The sequence below is a fragment of the Marmota flaviventris genome, chromosome 13 (genome assembly GCF_047511675.1).
Source record: "Marmota flaviventris isolate mMarFla1 chromosome 13, mMarFla1.hap1, whole genome shotgun sequence".
NCBI lineage: Eukaryota > Metazoa > Chordata > Mammalia > Rodentia > Sciuridae > Marmota > Marmota flaviventris.
The window spans coordinates 80,925,159-80,948,642 of NC_092510.1; the positions used below are offsets into that span (position 1 = coordinate 80,925,159).

The 23,484-nt window shown below is 47.1% G+C and overlaps 1 protein-coding gene across 3 annotated transcripts in view; it reads right to left on the reverse strand.

Annotated features, from left to right (window-relative positions):
* Epb41l4b (erythrocyte membrane protein band 4.1 like 4B) overlaps window positions 1-23,484 on the reverse strand; it is a 131,482-nt gene that overhangs the window by 83,938 nt on the left and 24,060 nt on the right. For all 3 annotated transcript variants that reach the window (XM_027943050.3, XM_071600825.1, XM_027943054.3), the window contains exon 2: window positions 10,139-10,243. In XM_027943050.3, the coding sequence (XP_027798851.2) occupies window positions 10,139-10,243 (105 nt within the window). The remainder of the gene's footprint in view (window positions 1-10,138; window positions 10,244-23,484) is intronic.

The following is a 23,484-nucleotide window of genomic DNA, read 5'->3' on the forward strand; positions in this document are numbered from 1 at the left end:
TTGAAATTAGAGAACCAAAGTTCACAGTCTCTTTATTCTTTGGCCAGGAGATCGACCCACACCACAGATGGAAAGACAGGCAGGAATCTGCCTAAGATGATTTTGCTGGGGCCAATGACAGAATTTCCACTTCTCGTTTTTACCAGAAGAACTACTTCAATTCTCATCTAAAGATTGCAAAAACATTTTCTTCAAAGAAAGGTCTCTCTATAATGGCAAAGTGGAGGATACAACAGTTCTGAGGAAGCTCAGCAGCCTCCCAAGGAAAGCTATATTTAGGAACATTATACAGATGTTCCTCATCTTACGATGGGGCAATGCCTGGATAGATTCATTGTAAATTGAAAACACTGTAGGTTGAAATTGCATTTAATAATCCAACCTCCTGCACATCAGAGCTTAGCAACGCAGCATGCTCTCGACTGACTATCGGTTGTTTACTCTTGTGATCGTGTGGTTGCCTGGGAGCCGAGGCTTGCTGCCACTGCCCGGGACCTGGAGAGATTACTGTTATCGAGTATCGTTAGCCCCGTGAAAGCTCAACATCCGAAAGTGGAGGTACAGTTTCTACTGGAGGCATATCGCTTTCACACCCTCCTGACAGCGACCCGTCGCAAGTCAGGGACCATCTGTACTGTGAGCCCCTTGGAACACAGCCCCTGGAGGCCAAGGACCCTGCACCCCATCATTTGTGTACTTCCTATTAGACTGAGAAATAAATACAGGTTAAGTATGATTTATTTTTTAAGTGAGGCAAGCTAGGGATGTAACCCATCACTTTTAAGCAGATTCAACACACATTGGAACCTCACTGCAAAATCAGTTGGGGTGACACAGCCGGAGTGGGTTTCTCGCCAGCTCTTCAGAACCAGAGGCCATTCTGCTGACAGCCAGGGACTTTCAGAAGCAATCTAAGCTCTGTATATTCTAATAATGAGAAAGGGCGGGGCTAAATGAGTCCAGGGTACTCTACCCCTAACCACAGAGCCCCTTATGACTCCGGGGGAGGAGGGGCGAGGAAACACAAAAGCAAATAACAGATGAATTATAATACAATAAGCCTGAGAGCAGCTCGAGGCAGAACGTGGGCTTTTGTCATCTCCACTCCCGGCTAGGCAAGCGTGTAATAAAAGAAGCAGATCACCGCAGCAGGATGCATATCGCAAAGGCTCACGTAAAGGACGCTTTATCTCATTGTTAAAAGCTCTGAATTGGAAATGACCTAAATGTCCATCAACAAAGGCGGATTAAAAAATGGCTCATCCATGTAATGAAATACTATTTAAAACTGACGTAGGCCTATATTTATTGATAGGTGGCAAGAGAGCCATAGCACAATGTTAGATGAGGGAGAAAATCAGGTTGGTTCAATTTATGTGAAATTATTATTTTCTGTCAAGATATATCCAGAAGGATAGGGGTTGTTTTTGGATAGTGGGGCTGTGAATGTCATTTACTTCTCTTTCTCTAATTTAATGAGATGATTATTTGCAGGGGATGGGCTGGTTTGTCACTTCTATATTCACTTATCTTTTGCCCACCTGGCAGTTTTTGACAATGTGTTTGCCTCATGAGCATTAGATATCACTGCTATACTCAAGCAGGTTGAGAACCCCACCCTTTGCTCTGAGAAGACAGATTGGATATAAGCATATTTACTTGCCAGGCACGGTGGTGCAGACACGTAATCCCAGTGACTCAGGAGGCTGAGGCAGGAGGACGGCAAGTTCATAGCCAGCCTCAGCAACTTAGCAAGGCTCTAAGCACCTTAGTGAGACCCTGTCTCAAAATTTTAAAAATAAAAATAAAAAGGGCTGTGGATGTGGCTCAGTGATTAAGTACCCCAGAGTTTGATCCCCTATACTAAAAAAAAAAAAAAAAAAAGAAAAGGAAAACATATTTACTCTCCAGCTATGTATCATGCTAATGGCTATGACTAAATCTGTGCTTAAATGAATTCACCATTACCATGTAAAGAAAGTTCTCCCTGCAACCAGACTGTCTCAGCAGCCCTGTGGCTCACAGCTCAGAGGAGTTCATCCCCTTTCCTTCCTTCCTTTCTCAAATCTCCTTACTGTTAATGCTGAATAGACCACACTGACACCCACCTTTCCTCTCCCCTGTCAAACTCTAATCTCCACCCAAGTCCAATCTATGTGGCTTCTTTGGCAGAGGTTCTCAACGCCGGCTGTGTATGCCAATCATCAGAGAAACTTTCAAGAAGTCAACTCCCGGATCTCACCCAAGACTCATTAACAGGAGTCTCAGAGCATCCATGTTTTATAAAAACTCCTAGTGTATCCATTAAATATTCAGTACTGAAGTTTTCTGCATCAGCTCCTACCCAGGAAGAGGCCCTGATGATCTCAAATCATCTACAGACCCTCTGAAAATAGCTATTTTGAGCTCTGCAAAATCTCAAGCAATTTCAGGTTTTATGGGCTAGTCCAAGAGGCAAAGTGGCCAAATGTCTGTGGCTGGGGTTATCACAGGCAGATCATGGCTAGATCCTCAGGCCAGCTGTCCCTCTGGGCAGCAGACAGCTCTACCCTATGGCTGCACAACGAGTGGATGTCCCTTGTCCACTGTGGGGCTGGGTTCCACCCTTTCTGCCCAAAGCAGGACCTATCAGCATGTAGGTCTGTGAAATGCCTGGGGCTCACCAAGCTAAGAAAGAAATTAGAAAATGGCTTCATTTTGAAGCTCCTTGACCCCTCAGGGGTTTTCAGAGTGGGTTTTGATGGCTCACATCAGAGGTATAAGAAACCCAGTCACAATCCTAAAACGAGAGATGATAAAACCTGTCTTGTATCCAACTAGCTCAAAATGACCTGACTTTCTTCACAGCTACAGGAGCTCACCAAGGGCTGATCACACGTACTTTATCCCACAAGACCCCCTGTCACTTGAATACTGGAACAATGAAAGCCCGATGTGGCATTCAGTAAATTGCAACCTATGTGTGGCTTTGAGGACTCTATTCAGTAGCAGCAGGACCTGTCTGGGATGTTCACCTGTGTCCTGGCTAAATATAACCAGGCCACCTGTCAGTAAAGGCCAAGGTAAATGGCTCCAGCCCTCTCAACAGACCATTAAACCAGTCACTGCAGACAGACAGATGCACTTCTGAGTTCAAATGGCAAGACGTTTAACTCAAACACACTAACGGTGTTAGCAAGGTGGCTTCTGATCTGAATTTGTCATCCAAGTCCATCTGGCAAAGCCCTTCCCATAAATCAAGATGTGTGAGATGATCCTGGCAAAGCCCATCTGTTCTAACAGTACATCAGCCCTGGAAATATGACCACACAAGGCTGGATGGAGAATTTAATGGTCTACACAGAAGCCCTGCAACCACGCTGCCTGAGAAAAGCCCAGGAGTTCAAGAGGGTTGGAAATCCCTGTTTCCATATCCCCAGGGCCCTCGCCATTAAGCCCGAGTGATAGAGTTCAGAAGAGGATTTTTAGTACCTGTAGATTTTCTTGACTTGTAAAGAGCATCTAGATGGTGGTTCAATAGATTTGGAAGGAACCTGAAGAGGTAATCGTATCTGAAGGGTGAACAGAGAAGGAAGGGGAGGAGCACTTCTGGAGTCCACTGTGTCACATTCGTCACCTCACTGGGTCTCAGAGCAGGTGGAAGTGGCTCTGAAGAGGCTGTGGGAGGTATGTCCCTAAGAAGAGGGGAGGCAGGATTCCAACCCACACTGGGGTTGGCGCCACCACTCAAGGATTCCCCAGCACAAACCACCTTCTCTACCCATCCAGGATGAAGCCACAGACTCACACCAGCTACTTGGGGTTTTTCCTTGGGAGTTTGTCTAAGTCCATTGCAGAGACCCCTTCAGCAGCCATCCATTCCACACTGATATTTGCACGTGGGCAGGGAAACACTTGCTGGCCTCTCACTGCCAGCATTCAGATGGGCTGCTGGAGGCCTATGGCACTGACCCATCTGACACCTCTTAGTACTACAAGGGAAGGAGGAACAGACCAGAGTTCAAGTCCCAGCTTTACTACTCCCTGGTGTATGGCCACAAGCAAGGGCCTGGGCTTCGTCAGCCATTAGCTGAGCTGCCCCAACACTCTGGAAGGATCAACTGAGTATCTGCAGGAATTGTACTAAATTGTCCAAGCAGATAGAATGAGAGGTCTGATTTTCTTCAGGAAACACAGATTCCACCAACAGCACTTACACTCTCCTACTTCCCCTCTTCCAACCCTGAGTACTTACTCATTTCTTCCTTTTTTTCTTTTTGTGATGCTAGGGATTGAACCCAGGGCCTGGTGCATGCTAGGCAAGCACTCTACCCACTAGTTACATTGGCAGCCCTGCTCCTTTTCTTCCTACAGTCACATCTGAAATGGCAGGAACACTCAGCAGAGCCCTCTGTACAAGCAGCAAATGTGGTGACCTTCCAAGAAATAAGCAGAGCGAAGCCAAGGGAGCTGGAGTCCCTGTGGCACCCATCAAGCCTTTCCAGGAGTCACCATCTATGTGTGGACCTCAGCGTGCAGCCCAGGGTCTATGCTGCAAAGCCCAGAGGAAAAAACGTGTGACAATCTTCAAAGGCTCAATTATTTTTTCTGATTTCCTTGCTGCAAATGTACTGCTATAAAAAGCTCCATATTCCTATTGGGAAGGGGCTTAGGAGAAAGATTTATGGTGGCCGCATCAACCCTGAAGAACACCTGTCCCCAAGAAGAGGAGGGAGAGACTCTAGCTTGGTGGGATTGTTATTATTACCCCCACCCAAGAGCGCCACGTGGCAAACCCCTCTCCCACTCTGGGGACCACATCAGGGTTCACTTTCTTCTCTGCTACCATGTCGGCTTGTTGATTACATAACAGTCTCTCCTCCAGGCTTACACAAAGGCCTAGATACCTTCCACTAGGCAACTGATCATGACGTACTCCAAGGGACTACTTGTCTCTGTGTCCCCCATCAGAAAAGTGGCAGGCAGGGGCAATGTCTGCAACTACAAAGCATGGCCTTAGGTAAGTTCCAAGTCAAAGTTGGAAAGTGCTCTTTCCTACTGTGTGTGTGTGTGTGTGTTGTGAGTGTGTGTGTGTGTGTGTGTGCGCGCGTGCACGCGCGCGCCATGAGCAGCATGAAACCAGAACAGTTCAGTGGAATGTGCTGGGTTCTGGAATGAGACCAAATGGAATGAGTTCTGGCATTGTCCTTATTTTAACCTTTACAAGGTTCCTAATGTCTCTGAGTTGCAAATTTGTCACCTGTAAAATGGGTCTGCTTTATGGCCAGCTTTACAGATCAGTCATGAATGTTACATAAGAGTTATACAGAGCCCTTAATTCAATGCCTGGTTCAGGGTGGAGCTCAGTAAACAGCAGCTACCAGGACCAGGCATGTGAAAGCTGGAGAGGTACGGAGGCCAGAGCCCTTAGCTTGGAGAAGCAAGCTCTGACACGCAAATTAGACTCCCAGCCCCTGCTCTGAGGTGCACCAAAGTGAAAGCCACAGAGTGGGACCCTGGATGGCCTTCCCTTCTAACAAGGAAAAGGAAACATGAGGTCCCAGCTCCGATTGCTAAAAATAGATGATGCCAACAGGCTTTGACGGTTGCTTCAAGGCTGGGCAGGGCACTATGGAAACCAGGCCTGGCTCTTTCAGGGAGCTGGAGGTATAAGCTGGGTATACAGACAGCTGTGCCCAAAGTCCTGCCACTACCTGCTGGTCCTCATGTCAGGGGCTACATGAGGATCTATGTATAGGAAAGAGCCTCAATTGTGGGGCAGTAAGCCAAAGGCCAAGTGAACCGTTTCCTTTTGTGTTCCCATCTGTTAGTCTGCTTTCCCCAGATACATCTCTGTGACATCCAATCACCTCCCAGGCCCTGTGAAAATGGATGTCACCCCATAGGCCATCTCAGCAGATTCTCCCAAAGGGGTCTTGTTTAAATGTGCTGCCATTTCTCCCCTACACAGCATAGACTCACACGTCCCAGCTACCATACCCTTCTCAGTGTGCCCCACCCGTGAGGACCCTAGCCCCTAGCAGCCTGCCCAGCTAGGGGGAGGAGATTTCTATGGTCTGGGTGTGGTTTGTCTCTCCACAAAGTTCAGGTGATGGAAGCCTGGTCCCTAGTGTGGCGGGGTTGAGGTCGTGGGACCTTTAAGAGGTGGGGCCTAGGGCTGGGGGTGTGGCTCAGTGGTAGAGCACTCACTTAGCACCTGTGAGGCCCTGGGTTCGATTCTCAGCACCACATAAAAAACAAATAAATAAAATAAGAGGTGGGGCCTATGGAAGGCAGTTAGTTATGGAGGCTTCATCTTCACAATGCCTGCCTGGTAAGAATGGGTTAGGTCTCTACAGACTGGATTAATTCATAAAGACTGGGTTATTGTAAAGCAAAGTTACCCCATGCACGTGGCTCCTTCTGCATGCAGCCATTTCCCTTTCTGCTTCTCCGTCATGTTGTGATACAGTCAGAAGGCCCTCACCAGAGGCCAACCAGATGGGGCCACCCAATCCTGGTCCTTCAGCCATTAAAACTGTGAGTTAAATAGACTTTTTTTTTCTCCCTTGCAGTATTGGGATTGAGCTCAGGATACTCTTCCATTGAGCCATATCCTTAGCTTAGCCCTTTTTATTTTGAGACAGGGTCTTGTTAAATTACCCAAGCTGGTTTCAAACTTGCAATCCTTCTGCCTCAGTCCCAAGTCAATGGGATTACAGGTGTGCACCACCACATCCAGCTAAGTAGACCTCTTTAGAAAGTACTCAGCCTCAGGTATTTTATTATAGCAACACAAAATATACTAAGAAACCCATACTAGAAATCTATTCTTATCCATTAACCCACTGTGGGCTCCTCAATTTCCCTGTGAAATAAGTGTTACTCCACTTTACAGATAGGCGCAGACTCAAGAGCACAGTGCACTAGAATGAACACATACAAGTGAAATCACAAAACCTGGGTTTGAGTCCAAGCTGCACCAGTTACTAAGTGACTTGCCAGGGTCTAATGGCTTTGGTTTCACTATCCAGAAGATGTAAAGGTTTGACAAATGCCTCTCCCAAGGTCCCTTCCGGGGTAAAGTAGAAGGTACCAGTTTGCTTGCCTTGTTCCTAGGAGTCACCAAGTTAAGAAAAGGAAGTCCTAAGCTTTAGGATCTAGTCATGAAGTTTTGTTTATAGACTCAAATAAGAAACCTGAGGCCAGGTGAGCAAACCACCACAGAAGGCAAATAAACTCCAGGTTTACATAGAGGAAAACACTCTAGGAGCTGGGGACATGCTTCATGAATGGGGGACAGCTGAGATGGCTTGAAGGATGGCGAGAGGGCATTCCAGGGAGGGGGACAGCTCATGCCACGCACAGAGAGAAGGGTGGACCACCAGGATGTGGCTGAGAAGCTGAAGGACGACAGGAAGGGTCCTGGCGGCTGCTCCTGCACCCTCTTGCCTGCCGCTGCAAGAGAGCAAGACGCTGGAGAGGCTTCGAAACCTGGGAAGGATGCCTGAGTCACGCTGGGAACACCCCTCCTGACGCACAGTGACAGCACACTGGCAGAGGTTCACAGCAAAGTCTTTGGCCATGGAGTCACATCCACAGCTTTGGGAAGCTGAGCGGATGAAGAGGGGTCACCTGGGGATGGGACATGCATCCAAGATAACAGGCACTTGCTCAAATAACAGTGGTACCTTCTCCTCCCCAACTAGAGGGGCGAGTGCGCCTGCCCCACCCCCTCAGACTCAAGAGTCACTGACCCCGAGAACAGGGAAAGCTCTTAGAAAACAGGTCCAAGAACCCCACTTCACAGATGAGGTCACTGAGGCCAAGGGAGAAAAGGTGGCCAATCTAAGCCCACCCGATGGGTCAGCAGCAGAGCCAGGAACAGGGTCCAGACCTGACTCCTGAGCCAGGGCTATAGACATTCTGAAGCCACAGACAGCACATGCTTTATGACACACAGAAGGCAGAACAGAGAGGAGGCTCAGGGAGGAGGCTGAAGGGGTCCAGTGCTAGGACAGCTGGAGGACACTGAGCAGAGAGAGAACTCTGATGGTGGCGCTCAGGAAGCAGATGGAATGGGACCATGGCAGCAGGTACAGAGAGAAAGCGCAGGAATAGGCAGACTCTTTTCTCTATCTCAAGAGGATGGAGAGAGAGAAAGAGAAACTTGGAGGTACAGGGCAAGGAAACAGCAGGTGAGGACAGCTGCTGGACAGACTTGGTGGGGACTAGAGGTCGTGGTCACACCTCAGAACGGGAGCTGTGAAGGGCTGGGGTGTGGCTCAGTGGGAGAACTTCCCTAGAAAGGGAACTGTGGGCACCTGGCATCCCGTGGGGGTCTGGCAAGGCTCGAAGCACCGGTCCAGGGCTTGGACTTTGCTGAACTTGTCATCTCTGCTGATGCCAAAGGGCACAGCAGTGACTCTCCGGCACCACTTGGCAGCCCAGGAGAAGCCACGGAGAAAACAGAGGGGCCTGCATGTGAAGGGGCGGCCAGGGAGCAGACACGGGGGCAGGGGAACGGAGGGCTAAGGGAGGACACAGTGAGACAGCTGAGGCTCGGCTCAGGCAGGGAGGGAGGTGAGGGCGGGGGGGGGCTGGGAAATGGGAATAAGACAGGAAGGGCCCCTTAAAGCCAAGACCAGAAGGAGAGGGGCCAGAAAGACGGAATCGAGAGACAATACCATGAAATTGGGAATGGCAGGATTCTGGATCTGGGAGTGATAACAGGCCCCCAAAGAAATCTGAGTCAGATTTGCTTAAATGAAAGGAAACAGTGCCCAGAATACTCAGAAGGGTCAGCAGCTAGAATCCTGAGGTTGCCCAGGGGAAGAAAATAACTGAGACACAGAGGCCCCGAGGGATGTGAAGGACAATCCTGAGACCAGAGGGCAGGGTCCGGGGCTGCTCAACTCCAAGGAAGCAGAACTGAAGGGGAGGCAGAGACAAAAAACAGGGAGGCATCCCCCCAGGGCCACAGTGAGAGTCTCCAACTGAGGGACAGGGAAGGAATCAGGACCATGTGGCCAAGGTGGCAGCAACTGTGGGGTAAGGGCAGACAGGAAGTCCTAAGGTGCAGAGGTGGATGCCCAGGGCCCCACCTGGGAGGACCACCAGGGGGCACTACAGCCAGGGGCTTTTCCCTCCAGATTCCACTCTATAGCCCACCCCAGGGCGGGGCATCTCCAGCAGCCCCAATGGCCAGACACCAGTCTGGGCAGCTAACAGCTGTCACATGTGGTCCCCCAGAGGTAACTGGTAAGTGTCTTTTAGGTATGAGAAGCTTCAGGTATCCAGCTGGAAGGTGTTCCCAGGGACCCCTGCCTCAAGATACTCTGCCTCAGCACCCACTCCTCCTCTTACTCTTCCTCGCTTAACTCTGCCTCCTCTTGTCCCCTCCTATCCTTACACCATCTGTGATCACCACTTTTATCCACGATGCTCAGAATGGGGCCCAGTGCATCACAGGCCCTCAAACAACATTTTTAGATAACTGAGTTAATTATCTTTGAAACCCAAATCTCTTGTTGGAAGGGGGACTATGAAGTCATTGCTACTTTCCAAAGAGTGGTTCTGAGCTCTGTGGAGATCACTCATTCTAGCACCTCCACTGTGAGCAGTTGTGCCTCTGGGACAGCAAGAGAAGTCTGGGATGACCCAATATCCCTCCTGGAGCCCGCAAGATGGTCCTGGTGCAGGGCCACGGCCTGCTCTGACTGCCCCCCAGCCTGGCTGGGCCTCAGCCACCTTCACAAGACCCTCTCCCTACCTAGCCAGGCTGTATAAGAAGATGGTGGGGAGGCCTATCTTGCTGCTTAAAAAATAAAAGCAATACCGATGCAATATTTTCCATAATATTTCTTCTTCCTCCAACATTCTCTAGAAATGTGTCCACCGTGCATCCCTATGCTCAGAAATGCTTCCTTAATGCTTCCTGTGCACCAGTTCTCCTGGTTGTTGGCTGTCTTGGAGTGGGAAGCATCCCACAGCACCGTGCCTGTACTCCACTCAGGCACTATCACAGCTGCCAATGCTCCTTACTGGAACAGTGTCACAGTTTTACTCCTATTTTTCTCTACCAATTTCTAGCAACTGTGGATCTGCAATTAGCATCAAAAGCCAATCTGTCCTGAAATGAAATTAAAGCAATACATACTGTGACCTGGGCAGAGTCGAGGAACTGGAGGCCAAAGTAATCTGTTTCCACAAGGTCCAAGTGGTACACGATCTGATCAAACAAATCCTGGCCTTTGGCATGTTTCTGGAAGACAAACGGGTAGATGAAAATTTAGAGTGTGAGAGCCGGATAAGAAACAAAAGGATTAAAAAAACCCCACTTCTCTCTTTTACATTGTATACATGCACACAAGTTTTTACAAATTTAATTATTTTATTCAAGTATAATACAAACTCATACTTAAAGAAATTCAAACATCACATGCTAGAATAAAGGTCAACTATATAAGGGGATAACCATCATTAACCCTCACTAGTCTCTCCTGACAAAAAGGGAGCCATATGGACCAACATTTGTGTGTGATGGTGAGCTCTGTCCATCAGATGCTCCTGATGGGGCTCCACCCCAGAGCAGCAAGACCTGGGCTGTCTCTCATTGCAGGTGACATGAGGAAATCTGCTCAGAATTCTAGATTGGGACTGGCTCTTCCAATCTCACAGAGCAAGTAACCAAATCCCAGAAAGAACAAAAGATCTCCTGCATATCACAGACCACAGAACTAGGACTGAAGCTCAAATTCTAGGTCTATCTCAGGGTTTTGACCGTGTGGCATACAGCTGGGACACAAGCACAAGAAGAGTCAGACCCAGGGTTCAAGTCCTGCACTTATTAGTGGTTGTGCCCTGGGACAAGTCATTTCTCCTTATGCTTCTCTTCCTGCTCTGTAAAGTAGGCCTAGTGGTAGCTGCTCTCCCAGCTTCTCCTTAGGAAGACTAAGGAGATCACAAATGAGAAATCATTCTAAGAAGATTGAAGTCTTGAACAAACAGAAAGTACTCATCAGTAATCGCTCCAACAGAACAAAGGCACCCAGCTCAGTAAAAACTACACCATTGCAAATATGTTTAAATCTAGGAGTCAAAGAAAACAACAAAGGAAACACACAGTTTCATACTAGAGAAGCAACTCCTTAATACCAAAACTGGTAAATGAAGAGGAAGAATCCGGCACTGACTCTGCCTAAAATTGCAGCTACGGGTGGCCAGTGGGCACAGAAGTGTATGTACTCCAGGTGGACCACAGCCCTAAACGTGAGAGTTAAACAGTTAAAGCTCTCAGAATAAACACAGGCACCAAGCTTCATGACCTTGGGTTAAGCAATGGTGTAGAGATAAGACACCCAAAGTACAAGCCACAAGAGAAAAAATGAACTGGACATCAAATTGCAAAACTTTTACACTCTGAAAAGATATCCAGATCTCAAGAGCCAAGCACAGTGGTGCACGCCTGTAATCCCAGCCACTAGGGAGGCTAAGGTAGGAAGATCACAAGTTCAAAGCCAGCCTCAGCAAAGGCGAGGCACTAAGCAACTCAGTGAGACCCTATCTCTCAATAAAATACAAAATAGAGCTGGGGATGTGGCTCAGTGTCAAGTGCCTACCCCTGAGTTCAATCCCTGGCACCGGAAAAAAAAAAATTTTTTTTCCAAGAAACTACAAAGGCAACCCAAAATACAATAATATTTTGCAAATCATATGTAGTCATTGCTCTATATCTGAGGAAGGACTAGTTCCAGGACCCACTGAGAATATCAAAATCAACAGATGCTTAAGCCCCTTATAGAAATGGTGAAGTACATGCATATAACTTATGCTCATCCTCTTGTATACTTTAAATCATCTCTAGATGACTTATAATACAATGCAAATGCTATGTAAATAGTTGTTATACTGTATTATTTAGGGACTAATAACAAGTAAAGCAGTTTGTACATGTTCAACACAGATGCAATTTTTAAAAAATACTTTTGATCCACAAGTCAGTAAAGTAAATGGATATAGAGAGTGGACCACATCTGCTAGGGACTTTTATCTAGAATACATAAGGAACTATTACAATTCAATAATAAAAGACAACTGCCCAATTGAAAAATGGCCAAAGAACACATATAGATAGTTCTCCAAAGATCTACAAATGGCCAAAACACACATGAAAGACGCTCACCATCATCACTCACTAGGGAAATGCAAATAAAACCATAATTAGATGCTGCTTCATACCCACTAGGATTAAAAAGACATTGCAAAACACACTGGAGAAATTGGAATTCTCATAATATTGCTGATGGGAATAAAAACTCATGCAACCACATTGGAAAACAGTCTCATGGTTCCTCAAATGGTTAAACACGGATTTACCACGTCCCAGTGAGTCTATTCCTAAGTATGCACCCAAGAAATAAAAACATATGTTTGTGAAAAACTTATACGTGAATCTACCTAGCAATATTATTCATCATATCCAAAGGGTTAAGTAGCACCAAATAGTCATCAACTAATGAATAAACAAATGCTACTGCATGTATCTGATGGAATATTTTTTGGCCATAAAAAGGAATGACATATGCAACCAATGTGGAGGGACCTAGAAGACATGAAAGAAACTAATCACACAGCATCACATATTGTACATGTGCCTGTTAAAATGACCCGAGTAGGCAGATCCATAGAGACAGAAGTTAGGTTAGTGGCTGCTAAAGGCTGGAGGGTTTAGGATGTGGCAGCAAAAGGAGTGGCGTTTTGTCAATGAAATGTTCTAAAATTAATTGTGGTGACAGATGCAGAGCTCTGTTAAATGTACCAAAAGCCACTGAATTACATACTTTCGGTGGGTGAACTGTAGGACATGTGAACCTCCATGAAGCTATTTTTAAAAAGCAGATGGGTGGAGTTTTTCTTTACTGAAATAGTCCAACAAACGAATAATGAAGGAACAAGAGAAACCGCCCTTTCAACACTCTGCAGCCCCTAATGAATGGAAGGTTCTGCGCTTGGGCTCCAGTGGCTACTCACTTCCCCGCAGGAGAATCCCCGCTCCTGTGTACTGCCCGGAGCAGAACACCCACCTGAGTGACCTCTGGCTCCAACTCCTCTCTCCAGGAGACCCAGCCTGGGGAAAGTCCTAGAAACCTCTCAGGGCAAATGATCCAGGTTCTTTCTTCAACAAACAATAGAGGGAAGAGAAGAGATGGAGGGGACTCCTATAGGTTAAGAAATTTAAAAGGCTTAATATATATATATATATATGTTTGTGTGTGTGTGTATTTTTTTTTTAGTTGTCAATGGACTTTTATTTTATTTATTTATATGCGGTGCTGAGAATCGAACGCAGTGCCTCACACATGCTAGGGGAGCACTCTGCCTCTGAGCCAAACCCCAGCCCCTAGAAGACCTTTTTTAAAGGCAAAATCCAGCTGTCATGTCTTGGATGCACTCTTGGGTGACAAAACTTAATGAACACGGAAGCAATTACAATAAAGTCAGAGTAACGCAGCTCCTGGCAGGAAGGGAGCGCAGAGGGCTCTGGCTAGCAGGAAGCTGTCTCCTGAGCCGAGTAGTGGCATCTGCTTCCTCATAACTCACTCAGCTACACCTCTGCTTTATTTGCACATCTGTATTTGCATGATACATATAAAAATGCAAGGTTGGGAGTGTAGCTCAGTGGTAGTGGGCTTAGCATGAACGAGGCCCTGGGTTTAACCCCCAGGTAAATAAATATTTATATATATATATATATATATATATATATATATATATATATATATATATATATATTTATATATATATAATATGTAAATAAAAGTAAAATCAGGGGCTGGGTTTGTGGCTCAGCGGTAAAGCACGCACCTCACACATGCAAGACCCTGGGTTTGATCCTCAGTACCACATAATGATAAATAAGTGAAATGAAGGTATTGCGTCCAACTACAATGAAAAAATAAATATTATAAATAAATAAATAAATAAAAGTAAAAACAAATATCAAAACTGTCTGCATGCCTGGATTACCGACTTCAAAGTCCCCTTCCTGGAACTGCTTCTCCAAGGCAGCAAGGGCACAGAAGCACAAGGCTGAAGGTGTCAGAAAGTTCTCTAGAGCACAAGCTTAAGGAGGGGGAGAGAGGAAACAGCCCATTCCACAGCCCCAGGGACACAGAACGATGGCCTTCTGACACCCCAGAGTACTGCTCAGCCGTTATGGAAAATAATTACAAAGATGAGGCAGAAATAAGGAAAATGTACGAGGTTAGGTAAACAAACTCTATAGGCTAGCTGTGATTCCAAGTACGCATAAAGACGTGAGTTATGTATTGTGAACTGCCTGAGACAAACAGAAAATCTGTTAAAATATAATTAGCTGTATTAGGGTGGAAAAATTGTGGGTCGTTTTCTTCCCAAGTTTTCCTAAACACGGATCTCCTTGCAGTTCTCAAACAACAACAAAAAAATATATATTTTAAGTCCTCCCTCCCTGGTGCCCTTCCTTCTTGCCCCTAACAATGGATCCTCTGGGTAGTTTTGCCCTGTGCCTCTCCACTGCTGTCAGCCCTAGGAAACACCTGTTACTGTGGCACCAACGCTTCATTAGTGGGTCTCCCGGTGGGACTGAACTAGTTAAGAAGAGCTTTAGCAGCAGGACACGGCAGGAGGAATTGGGTTTGGAGAAAGCAGGCGCCCCGTGCTCCCAGGTGGACCACCAACTGCGGCCTTAAGCAATTCATAATTTCCCCAAATCCTTATCACCAGCCCAGACTTGTCCTGCAGCTCCTGACACAGTGCCCTGAATATACAGGGCCACAAAACCAAACTGGCCCCGAATCCAACCTGCCCCACAGCTGGATCTCTCTATTTGGATTCAGGACCTACCAGGCAGGCACAGGATGACTCCACTCACAGAACACTGGCTGAAAAATCACAGTTCTACTCGTGTACAATGAAAAGAGTCAGCATGAGCTTCTGCCCAGGTCATTCCAAATCTCACTTTTCCAATGTCTTTCTGACATGGCTTGTCATGTCTGAGGAGCTCAGGGTGGAGGTGAGGAAGCAGGTCCCTTCTGCCAGGCCAGACCCTCATTTCCACTGGTCTTGGAAGTGGCAAGGCCCAGTCCGTTAGAAAATACCACCTCTACTCCACACCTGCAGACACTCCCCCACACCCTCAAGTATGCTCCTGGTTCATCCAAATTCTGCTGGAAGAAAGAATTCCCAAGGTCTCTTTCCAGCTCCAAAAAGAATCTGATAGAATAATGAGGGCTGGAATGAAAGGATCCTCAACACAGGCCCCAGTGGGTTATTGGGTAGGATGAAATTAAGAGAATCAAGGTCATTCTGCACTTGAACCCACTTTCTCCCCTTCTCCCAGTCCACAGGGTGTTCACACTCAATCCTAAGAAGGCTCCAGAGAACTCAATTCTCCTGCACTGCCAGCCTGACATCCAGCACCTGGGGCTGAAGCCCAGAAAGCGTTACCTCAAGCTTCGCCCAAACAGAATCTCTTCAGGAGCCAGACAAGTGCTCCCTCCTCTGTGCTCCTTCGGGCAGGCTCATGGCTGTATTTTACACAGAATCAACTTCTATGGCTGCTCCCTGGGCTTCTGTATCCTCACTCCTGCTTCAGACTAAGCACCCTGAGGGCAGGGCCCAGCTCCATTCACCTGAGTACTCACCTCCCTGTCCCGCATCCCCCTCACACAGTGCCTGGCTGGCACACGGCAGGGGCTCCCTAATGCCCGCTGGCTGCATGGATAGCTGTGTGGATGGACAGCAGGTGTGTGTGTGTGGTGGGGTCTGGGGCCAAGAAAGGCACATTCTGAATGGGCCTTGCTAACGCATTGACAACAGACCCACCATACTCCACGAGCCACAGGCCTCAAAATGAGAATATACTCATTAAAATATTTTCAAATTAAGTATTCCATGAACGAGAGCCTGGGGAACCACCCTGCGCTTCCAAAGCTGTTTACCTAAACACAATTTTGTTGCTATTATGTCAAGTGCTGTCTAGTGGTTCCGAAAGGCGCTAAGTCAACATGACAAGACTGGAAAGCCGTTGCTTGCTGCCTTACTGTTAACTAGGTCTTTCCCTCTGTGACGGAGCCCGCCCTCCCTTCCTCCCTTCCCCCCTTCCTCCCTTCCTTCCCAAATGCTTGCCAGGTGCTTATCAATGCCAACTGCCACTGCAGGGCATGGAGCAGGGGTTACCCAGTCAGAAGCAGGGTGGCCGCCTCCCCCACTGCAGAAGTCCTCGGTGAGCAGCTCGTCCAAATCCACTGCAGACCCAAACCCACAGGCCTCAGCGCCACGCAGCTCCTCACCTTCTGAAGCGCCCTGTACAGAAGGGGGGCCTAACCAAATCAGAGCTGCCACTCTGGAACCCAGTGACACTGCACCTAGTTCCAAACTAACACAGTGAGCTGTCTGTCCCCAAACACAGCAGGCTCCGGCCAGCTCCTCCCTGGAGCTCTTGCACAGATGTCCCCTCGCTTTCCTGCCTCCCATTTCAACACATCACTTTCCACCAGGACCAGCCACCAGGGGTTTGGGTCGACGTGTCTCTCGGCAGCAGTGCCTTTGGATCTGACATCAGCTGACAAGAACCGAGCTCCTTAACATCGTGTGTAAAATAAAAGTATGTACTTAAAAGAAAGCTGGGGTGGGCAGGGGCAGGCAGGCGGCTACCAGGGAAAGGCATGGATGTTGTGCCATCTTTGCTGGCCAATCAGCGTCAGAAGTCCCTGTCTTGCTGACTCACTGGTTCTCAGCTGTGTCCATGCCTTAACTGTCCCCCACCCCCACCCCAAATAAATGAACTATGCTGACCTCAGTCAGATAAGATGCTGTAGGCAATCCCCTACTGCAGCCTGACCCAAGGGCAGCACTCACAAGTCAAATCAGGTCCTGGAAGAACACAGAAGATAGGAGCTAACCTGTCTAGATCTCATTTAGTCTCAAGAGCATAAGATGTGGGGCATCCAGGGAGATTTGGAAGGTGTGTACTCAACAAGTGTATATATCCCAGTTACGAAGGAAACTGTAAAACTATGATGCCCAAGCAGTGAACGAGATTTTGGGAGCTGCTCCTTTCAGGTACATGTGGCCGTCCTCCCTCTGCACGGTCACATCCATTGGATGGCATGTCCCTGTGTGTCCATCTTCAGAAAGGCCTCTCCCTTCATGGTTCAGGCTGTGGCTCATCATCTGACCACAGCAACAGCCCCAAGCGATCCTGCTCCCCCTAGTGTCTCCTCCCCTATACCCATCTCCCCTGCACTGCCTAAAGTGGTCTTCACTGCTCTGCTCAAAGGCATCTATCAAGGACGGAGGTGCAGGCGCCCTAGCCTGAGTCAGGGACTTTGTATTATCAATACTGCCTAACCTAAAACCAGATGTTACCTCTCCCCGCAGGCTCCATGAAACTGTGAAGCACTCTGTTCTCCAAACACAATGCCCGCTCCACCACACTCAGCAGTCCCACCTCCATGGGTTGACTGGGGCCTTCCTCACCTAGGATGCCCCTCTCCAACATTCCCATTCCTGTCCCCGTCCTCAAGCTAAATGCCAGGGTCAACTGCAAGTAACAAACTTCACTTCTCAACATTTTTCTTTCTTTCATTTTTCTTTTCTTTTTTTTTTTTTTATAGTTGTAGGTGGACAGCATGCTTTTATTTTATTTGTTCATTTTTATGCAGTTCTGAGGATCGAGCCCAGGGCCTCACACATGCTAGGCAAGCGTTCTACCGCTGAGCCCCACCTAGCCCACTACTCGGCTTCTTGTTGGCAGCATGCTGCACTAGTCATTTTTGCTCTTCTGCCACCTGACGTTTGGAAGTTGAAAAAAACACAAACACCGAAGTGAATTAAGGAGTAGCCTCGGTTCGCACCACAACCACCCGTGGTTCAGAAGTTCTGAACCCCAGTTCTGATTCCCCAGTCCAACTCTGTTGGGATTTTCTGTAGCTGGCCAGGCCCTGCGTGTAGGTTCCCAGTACTGCCATCACCTCTTCCAGACCAGAGTCTGCTCCAATGCACCCCAGACCTCTGGTGCTTGGGAAGCCGCACCCCTCTGTGGCCTATCCTTATGGCGAATGAGAATGCTATGCCTCTTCTGCACAAAATGTTAACCAGTTCTGGTTCTTCAGTGCATGAAGAGATCTACCCTGTTAAGAATGTCCTGAGTCCCAGCCTGTTACTCCATCTGTCAGTTCCTGATGCCAGCGTCACAGCCCGGGGCCCTGTCAGAGGCAGGTCTGCATGGGGAGCTGTGATGCTGGGGGTATCCTTCTCGCTTCATAGGACCTCAGGGCACCTATGTGTTGGTGGCTTCCAGCCCAGTATGACTGCACACAACTGTCCCCCCTGGGGCTGTGCCCTGGGATTCTGAGGGGCAGAAATGCTGGGTTGAAATCCCAGTTCTACCACTTTCCTAGCAATGGGACCGTGACCTGAGGCAACCCTGAGTCTCAGCTTCTTTGTCTGAAAAATGGGAATACTTTCATCTGCTCTGACGACCTTACTCAAGTATTATATTAATAAAAAAGCAAGACAGCAAACAAGCATACACTGTAACCTGGTGTGCTATACCAACGAAGGAATTATTATTACTTCAACCCAGACCTTTTGTCTCCCACTGGTCCACAGGAATACCACCACGTGCTTTGTGTCAAATGCTTAGTAAAAATCAAGGTACGTCATTTTATTATAGTAACATGAGGATAATACCATTGTCATCGCCAATATCAAATGATCCCATTTGAACCCAAGGTGATGGGGAGAGAGGGGGAAAATGCTTGGCAGTCATGTTGGCCAAATTATGCCGTTATATTGTGTATTATGTGCATTATGGATATGTAACAATAAATCCCGTTAGTATATGCAGATAGAAGGCACCGATTAAAAAATAAAAGTGGGGGAAAAATAAAAGAGAAAACTGTTAGTCCCGCCTGAGAATTTCTGTAAACCTGTAAATTTCTTCCTCTCCAAGTCCTTGGCGTCCCTGAGAGCAAGTCTGTCTTGGTGCTCCGCAGGCTTGCTCCAGCCCCTCTAGGGAGTGCGAATTCACAGTTCACTCACCTCACTACCCCCACCCCCACCCCCACCGGCTGACCTGCCAGTTTTCCATGAACCTCCCTAGGAAACTAGTCCTCAGTTACCAACACACACCCCCTAAGTGGCCTCAGGGTCTCTGTTGTTGCTATGGTTTGGTTGAAAGTCCCCCAAAGGTCGATGTACTAAAGGTTTGGACCCCAGGAGGTACTGTTGGGGGTTGCTGTAGACCTGTAGGAGTTGGGGCCTACTGGGAGGTCCTTAGGTCATTGGGGGTGCGCTCTTGAAGGGGATTTTGAGACCCCAGCCTCTCTTGTCTTTTTTTCCTGGCTCATGATGGAAGTGGTTTGCTCTGCCACAGGCCTCTCACCATGATGTTCCACCCTTACACAGGCCCAAAGCAATGGGGGCCACCTGATCTTAGACTAGAACCTCCAAAACCATGAGTCAAAATAACCTTTTTTCTCTTTATAAGGTAATTGCTTCCGGGAATTTTATTATAGTAACATGAGGATAATACCACTGTCATCGCCAATATGGCTAAGTCATCATAAACAAACACACACTATTTACTACAGGACATCATAGACATGGATATCTGAAATTACCACATAAGTCACCTTGACATTTTATCATGAACTAGAAACACCCTCTCAGCTATCAGAAAGATTTGATGAGTATAGTGATGCAAGACCACGCAGACATGTCCAGAATCTGCAGGATTTATAAAACCAGCCTGTCCAGCTTATAAATCCCACCTGCCAGTTAACAAGTACTCCAATGTTTATAAGGGTTCTATGACCCCACTTTACAGAAAAGAATGAGCCTCAGAGAAATCATGTGATAAAATTCATAGTTTCTAAGTGGCAGAACTAGAACCCAGACCCAAGCTTCCCGATCTTTAGGGCAGAGGTCTTTCTACCTCACCCTGCGACTCCCCTGGCCCTCCTTCTCACCTTTGGGGCTCTGAGCCCATGTAATGTACCCTGCAAACAAGGAACGTTTCTTATACCCAATGGAAAAAACACTAAGAGCCGACTGCATTCATGATTTTGGCTGTGGCTGGCATACGGGGCTACAGGGTCCAGGGCAGCCAGATCTCAGGTGGGGAAGCAATTCCCATTCCTTCTGGAGAGCAGGGAAGCCACAGCCATGTGGAAAGTAGAATATTTGCTCACAGACTAACAGAGGAGCCACACCTCTGTAGGAGTGGGGGTAGCACTGTCTAGGTGGCTCCTGGAAATCCAATTCTGCTAAAACAGCATGTCATTAATTTCCTGACTTGCCCGGCTAACAAGCTCTTAGAAGTCAGACAAAACAAAACAAAACAAAAAAAACTACACTTAATTTTGACCAACAAGGAACTAAAAGACATTTTAAAAGAAAGGGGCTGTCATTTCAGTATGTGAGTCAATGGAAGGAGGCGCTGCTGGTCAGTTCCCCAGCCAGCCAGTGTCCTCCTCAGACCCTGAGTGGGGCCCCTCGATGTGCTGCAAAGACCAGAGAGGGAGAGTCCAGAGTTAGCTCTTCCACCATGACTTTACTCACAGAAATCCTGTGGACCTTCTCTTTTCTTTCCTTCCTTCTTCCCTCCTTCCTTCCCTTATTTTGGCAGTACTGGGGGTGAAACCTGTGGCCTCATGCTGGGCAAGTGTCTTCCACTGAGCTACACCCAATCCTTGGCCCTTCTTGACATCGACAGGGCACACCTGACATCTCCTTAATTTCTGTCTACTTACACTTCTATCCAAACACAGCTGACTCCTTAGTTGAAGGGACGAGTGTCCTGGTCATTCCTCACAATGCTGAATGAAGTCAAGGATACCCAAAGCTACTTGACTCTGGCTGCCCTGAAAACTGGTCTCACCCAACACTTCAAATATCATGCTTCCTCCTCTCAGTGAGGTACACCAAAACAGCACATGCTGACAACTCACACTCTTGGTGACACGTACTATCAGGCACACTGCCTAATATACCAGCCCCACTGATGAAATACATGGCAATCTCCCTAGCACAAAGGTCCCTCGGACCAATTCCTCTTAAGTTCTGGACTTGGAGCCACAGCAGTTTTCTTAGGTGAGCAGAGTCATGTAGCTGTTGCAGTGCACCTGTCCAATTCAGTCCTCCCTCCCACCCACCCCTCATCTTAGAGGAGGGAAAGTTTATTTAGGGCTCACAGTTTCAGAGGTCTCAGTCTATAATGGCTGGCACCATTGCTCTGGGCTGCAGGTGAGGCAGAACACTGTGGCATAAGGGTGTGGTGGAGGAAAGCAGCTCAGGACATGGCAATCAAGAAGAGACACCAAGTCAGTCCTCTAATTTCCCTAGTGAAAGGGAATGGGGGACAGGAGCTGCATTGAATGACCTTTGGGGTAGTACCTTCCACTCCAGGGGCCTCTGTCTTCCATCAAAAGACAAGCAAGGACATGGGGGCTTAACAAGTACTTAAGGTACTAGTGTATTGTCCTTTCCAAAGGGGGTGCTTACAAACATGACCACATATTCTCTGACACCCCTACTGAGAGAGGGTCTCTGTCCTTTTCCCTTGGAAGAACTTGGCACAGTTTCAATGAAAATGAACATGGTGTTGGTGATGTTTTGTGATTTCTGAGGTGAGGTGATAGTTCTCTTGGGATGCTTGCTCTGGGGGAAGAGCCAGAGGGCAGCAAAATGTCCACGGACCCTGCAGCTGTCATGTTTACAAGGCTGCAAGCAGATGTTCTAGTCTACTGTCACCACTGAGCCAGCCACCCAACCATCCCTGCCAAGATACCAGACAAGTGAGTGTAACATTTGCACCCTACAAACCAGCCCATCATCCAACCGCTGTGTGACTGTGGGGGCAGGACACAGCTGAGCCCTGCCCCCAAATTCTAGACCAATACAATCAATCCATGAGGGGTGGGGATTAAATGTGCACACAAGGGTGGTTGTCTTAAGCCACTAAGCATCAGGGGAATTTACTATGCAACAAAAGATAACTGGGATGAAAACCACACATATACACAAACACTTCATGGGTGCATGGCATGTGTGTATGTACATTAAGGATTTCATGTACATAAAGTTTTTCACAACTTGAAAAAAAATGCTTCTTAGGAAACCCCCATTCTGTGATACCAACTTAGGTTGGATCAACCTAAGTTGGAAACAAAAGTAGGACAAATAATATGCATTCTTTTTTAATATTTATGTTTTAGTTGTAGTTGGACAAAATATCTTTATTTTATTTTTACGTGGTGCTGAGGATCGAACCCAGGGCCTTGCATGTGCTAGGCAAGCGCTCTACCACTGAGCCACAACCCCAGCCCAATACATGCATTCTTTAAAAAAAAAAAAAAAACAACCTAGAAATGGGTTCTGTTTATTTTCTATCAGCCCTGGCTGATGCTCTACCACTGAGCTACACCCCCAGTCCTTAAAACTCCGTTTTTTAAGGCCACTCACTCTGTTTGGGGGAAGTACACTAAATTAATCACAGCTGTCTTATACTACATTTGCCAAAAGGAGCTCAATAAATTGCACTGAAAAGGGGGAGGGACTGTACAGATTAAAAGAGACACATATACCAAATGCAATGTGTAGTTTATAAATAGTTTTTTTAAAAATATATTTATTTTTTTTTTTAGTTGTAGTTGGACCCAATACCTTTATTTTATTTATTTATTTTTATGTGGTGCTGAGGATCGAACCCAGAGCCTCGGGTGTGCTAGGCGAGCACTCTACCATTAAGCCAAACCTCAGCCCCATAAATAGGTTTTTAAGATGAATGTGAAACACTGATCAAGGACTTGGTATTAAATGATATTAAGGAATCAGTGTGCAATTTGTTCAACATGATAATGATATTATGGCTATATATGTTACATATATATTTATGAGAGATACCCATTTAAGTACTAACAGGTTAAATAAGTTGTCTTGCTTTAAAATACTCCAGAAATTGAGCTGAGGATGTAGCTCAGTGGTACAGTGCTTACCTAGCATGCACAAGACCCTGGTTTCCCCAGTACTGTGAAAAGAAAGAACATAAAGTACTCCAGAAAATAATAATAAATGGATGTTGTGTATGTGAGGATTTCAGCATATTAGCCTACTTTGTGTATTTGAAATTTTCCATAATAAAAACTTAAAACCTTGTAATGTGCAAAGGAGATGAGAGATAAGATGGTGTCAGCATGTTGTAGCCCAAGCCCACCTTGGAGTATCAAGGCTGTGGTTGGGAAGAGGAATCCTCTGTCCCTGGTGACGGTGACAGTGCTGTGGGATGCAGAGGAAATCACTCCAATCCGTTAACAATTTATTTTTCTTCCATATTATTAAAACAAAATGTAGTATCCTGACCTCTGCTGGCACCCAGCTCGGCACCTGTGTGTGCACATTTAATCCCCTCATTCCCCTGCCCAGCCTGTAAGGGGGCCACCCTACCACTTACTCACT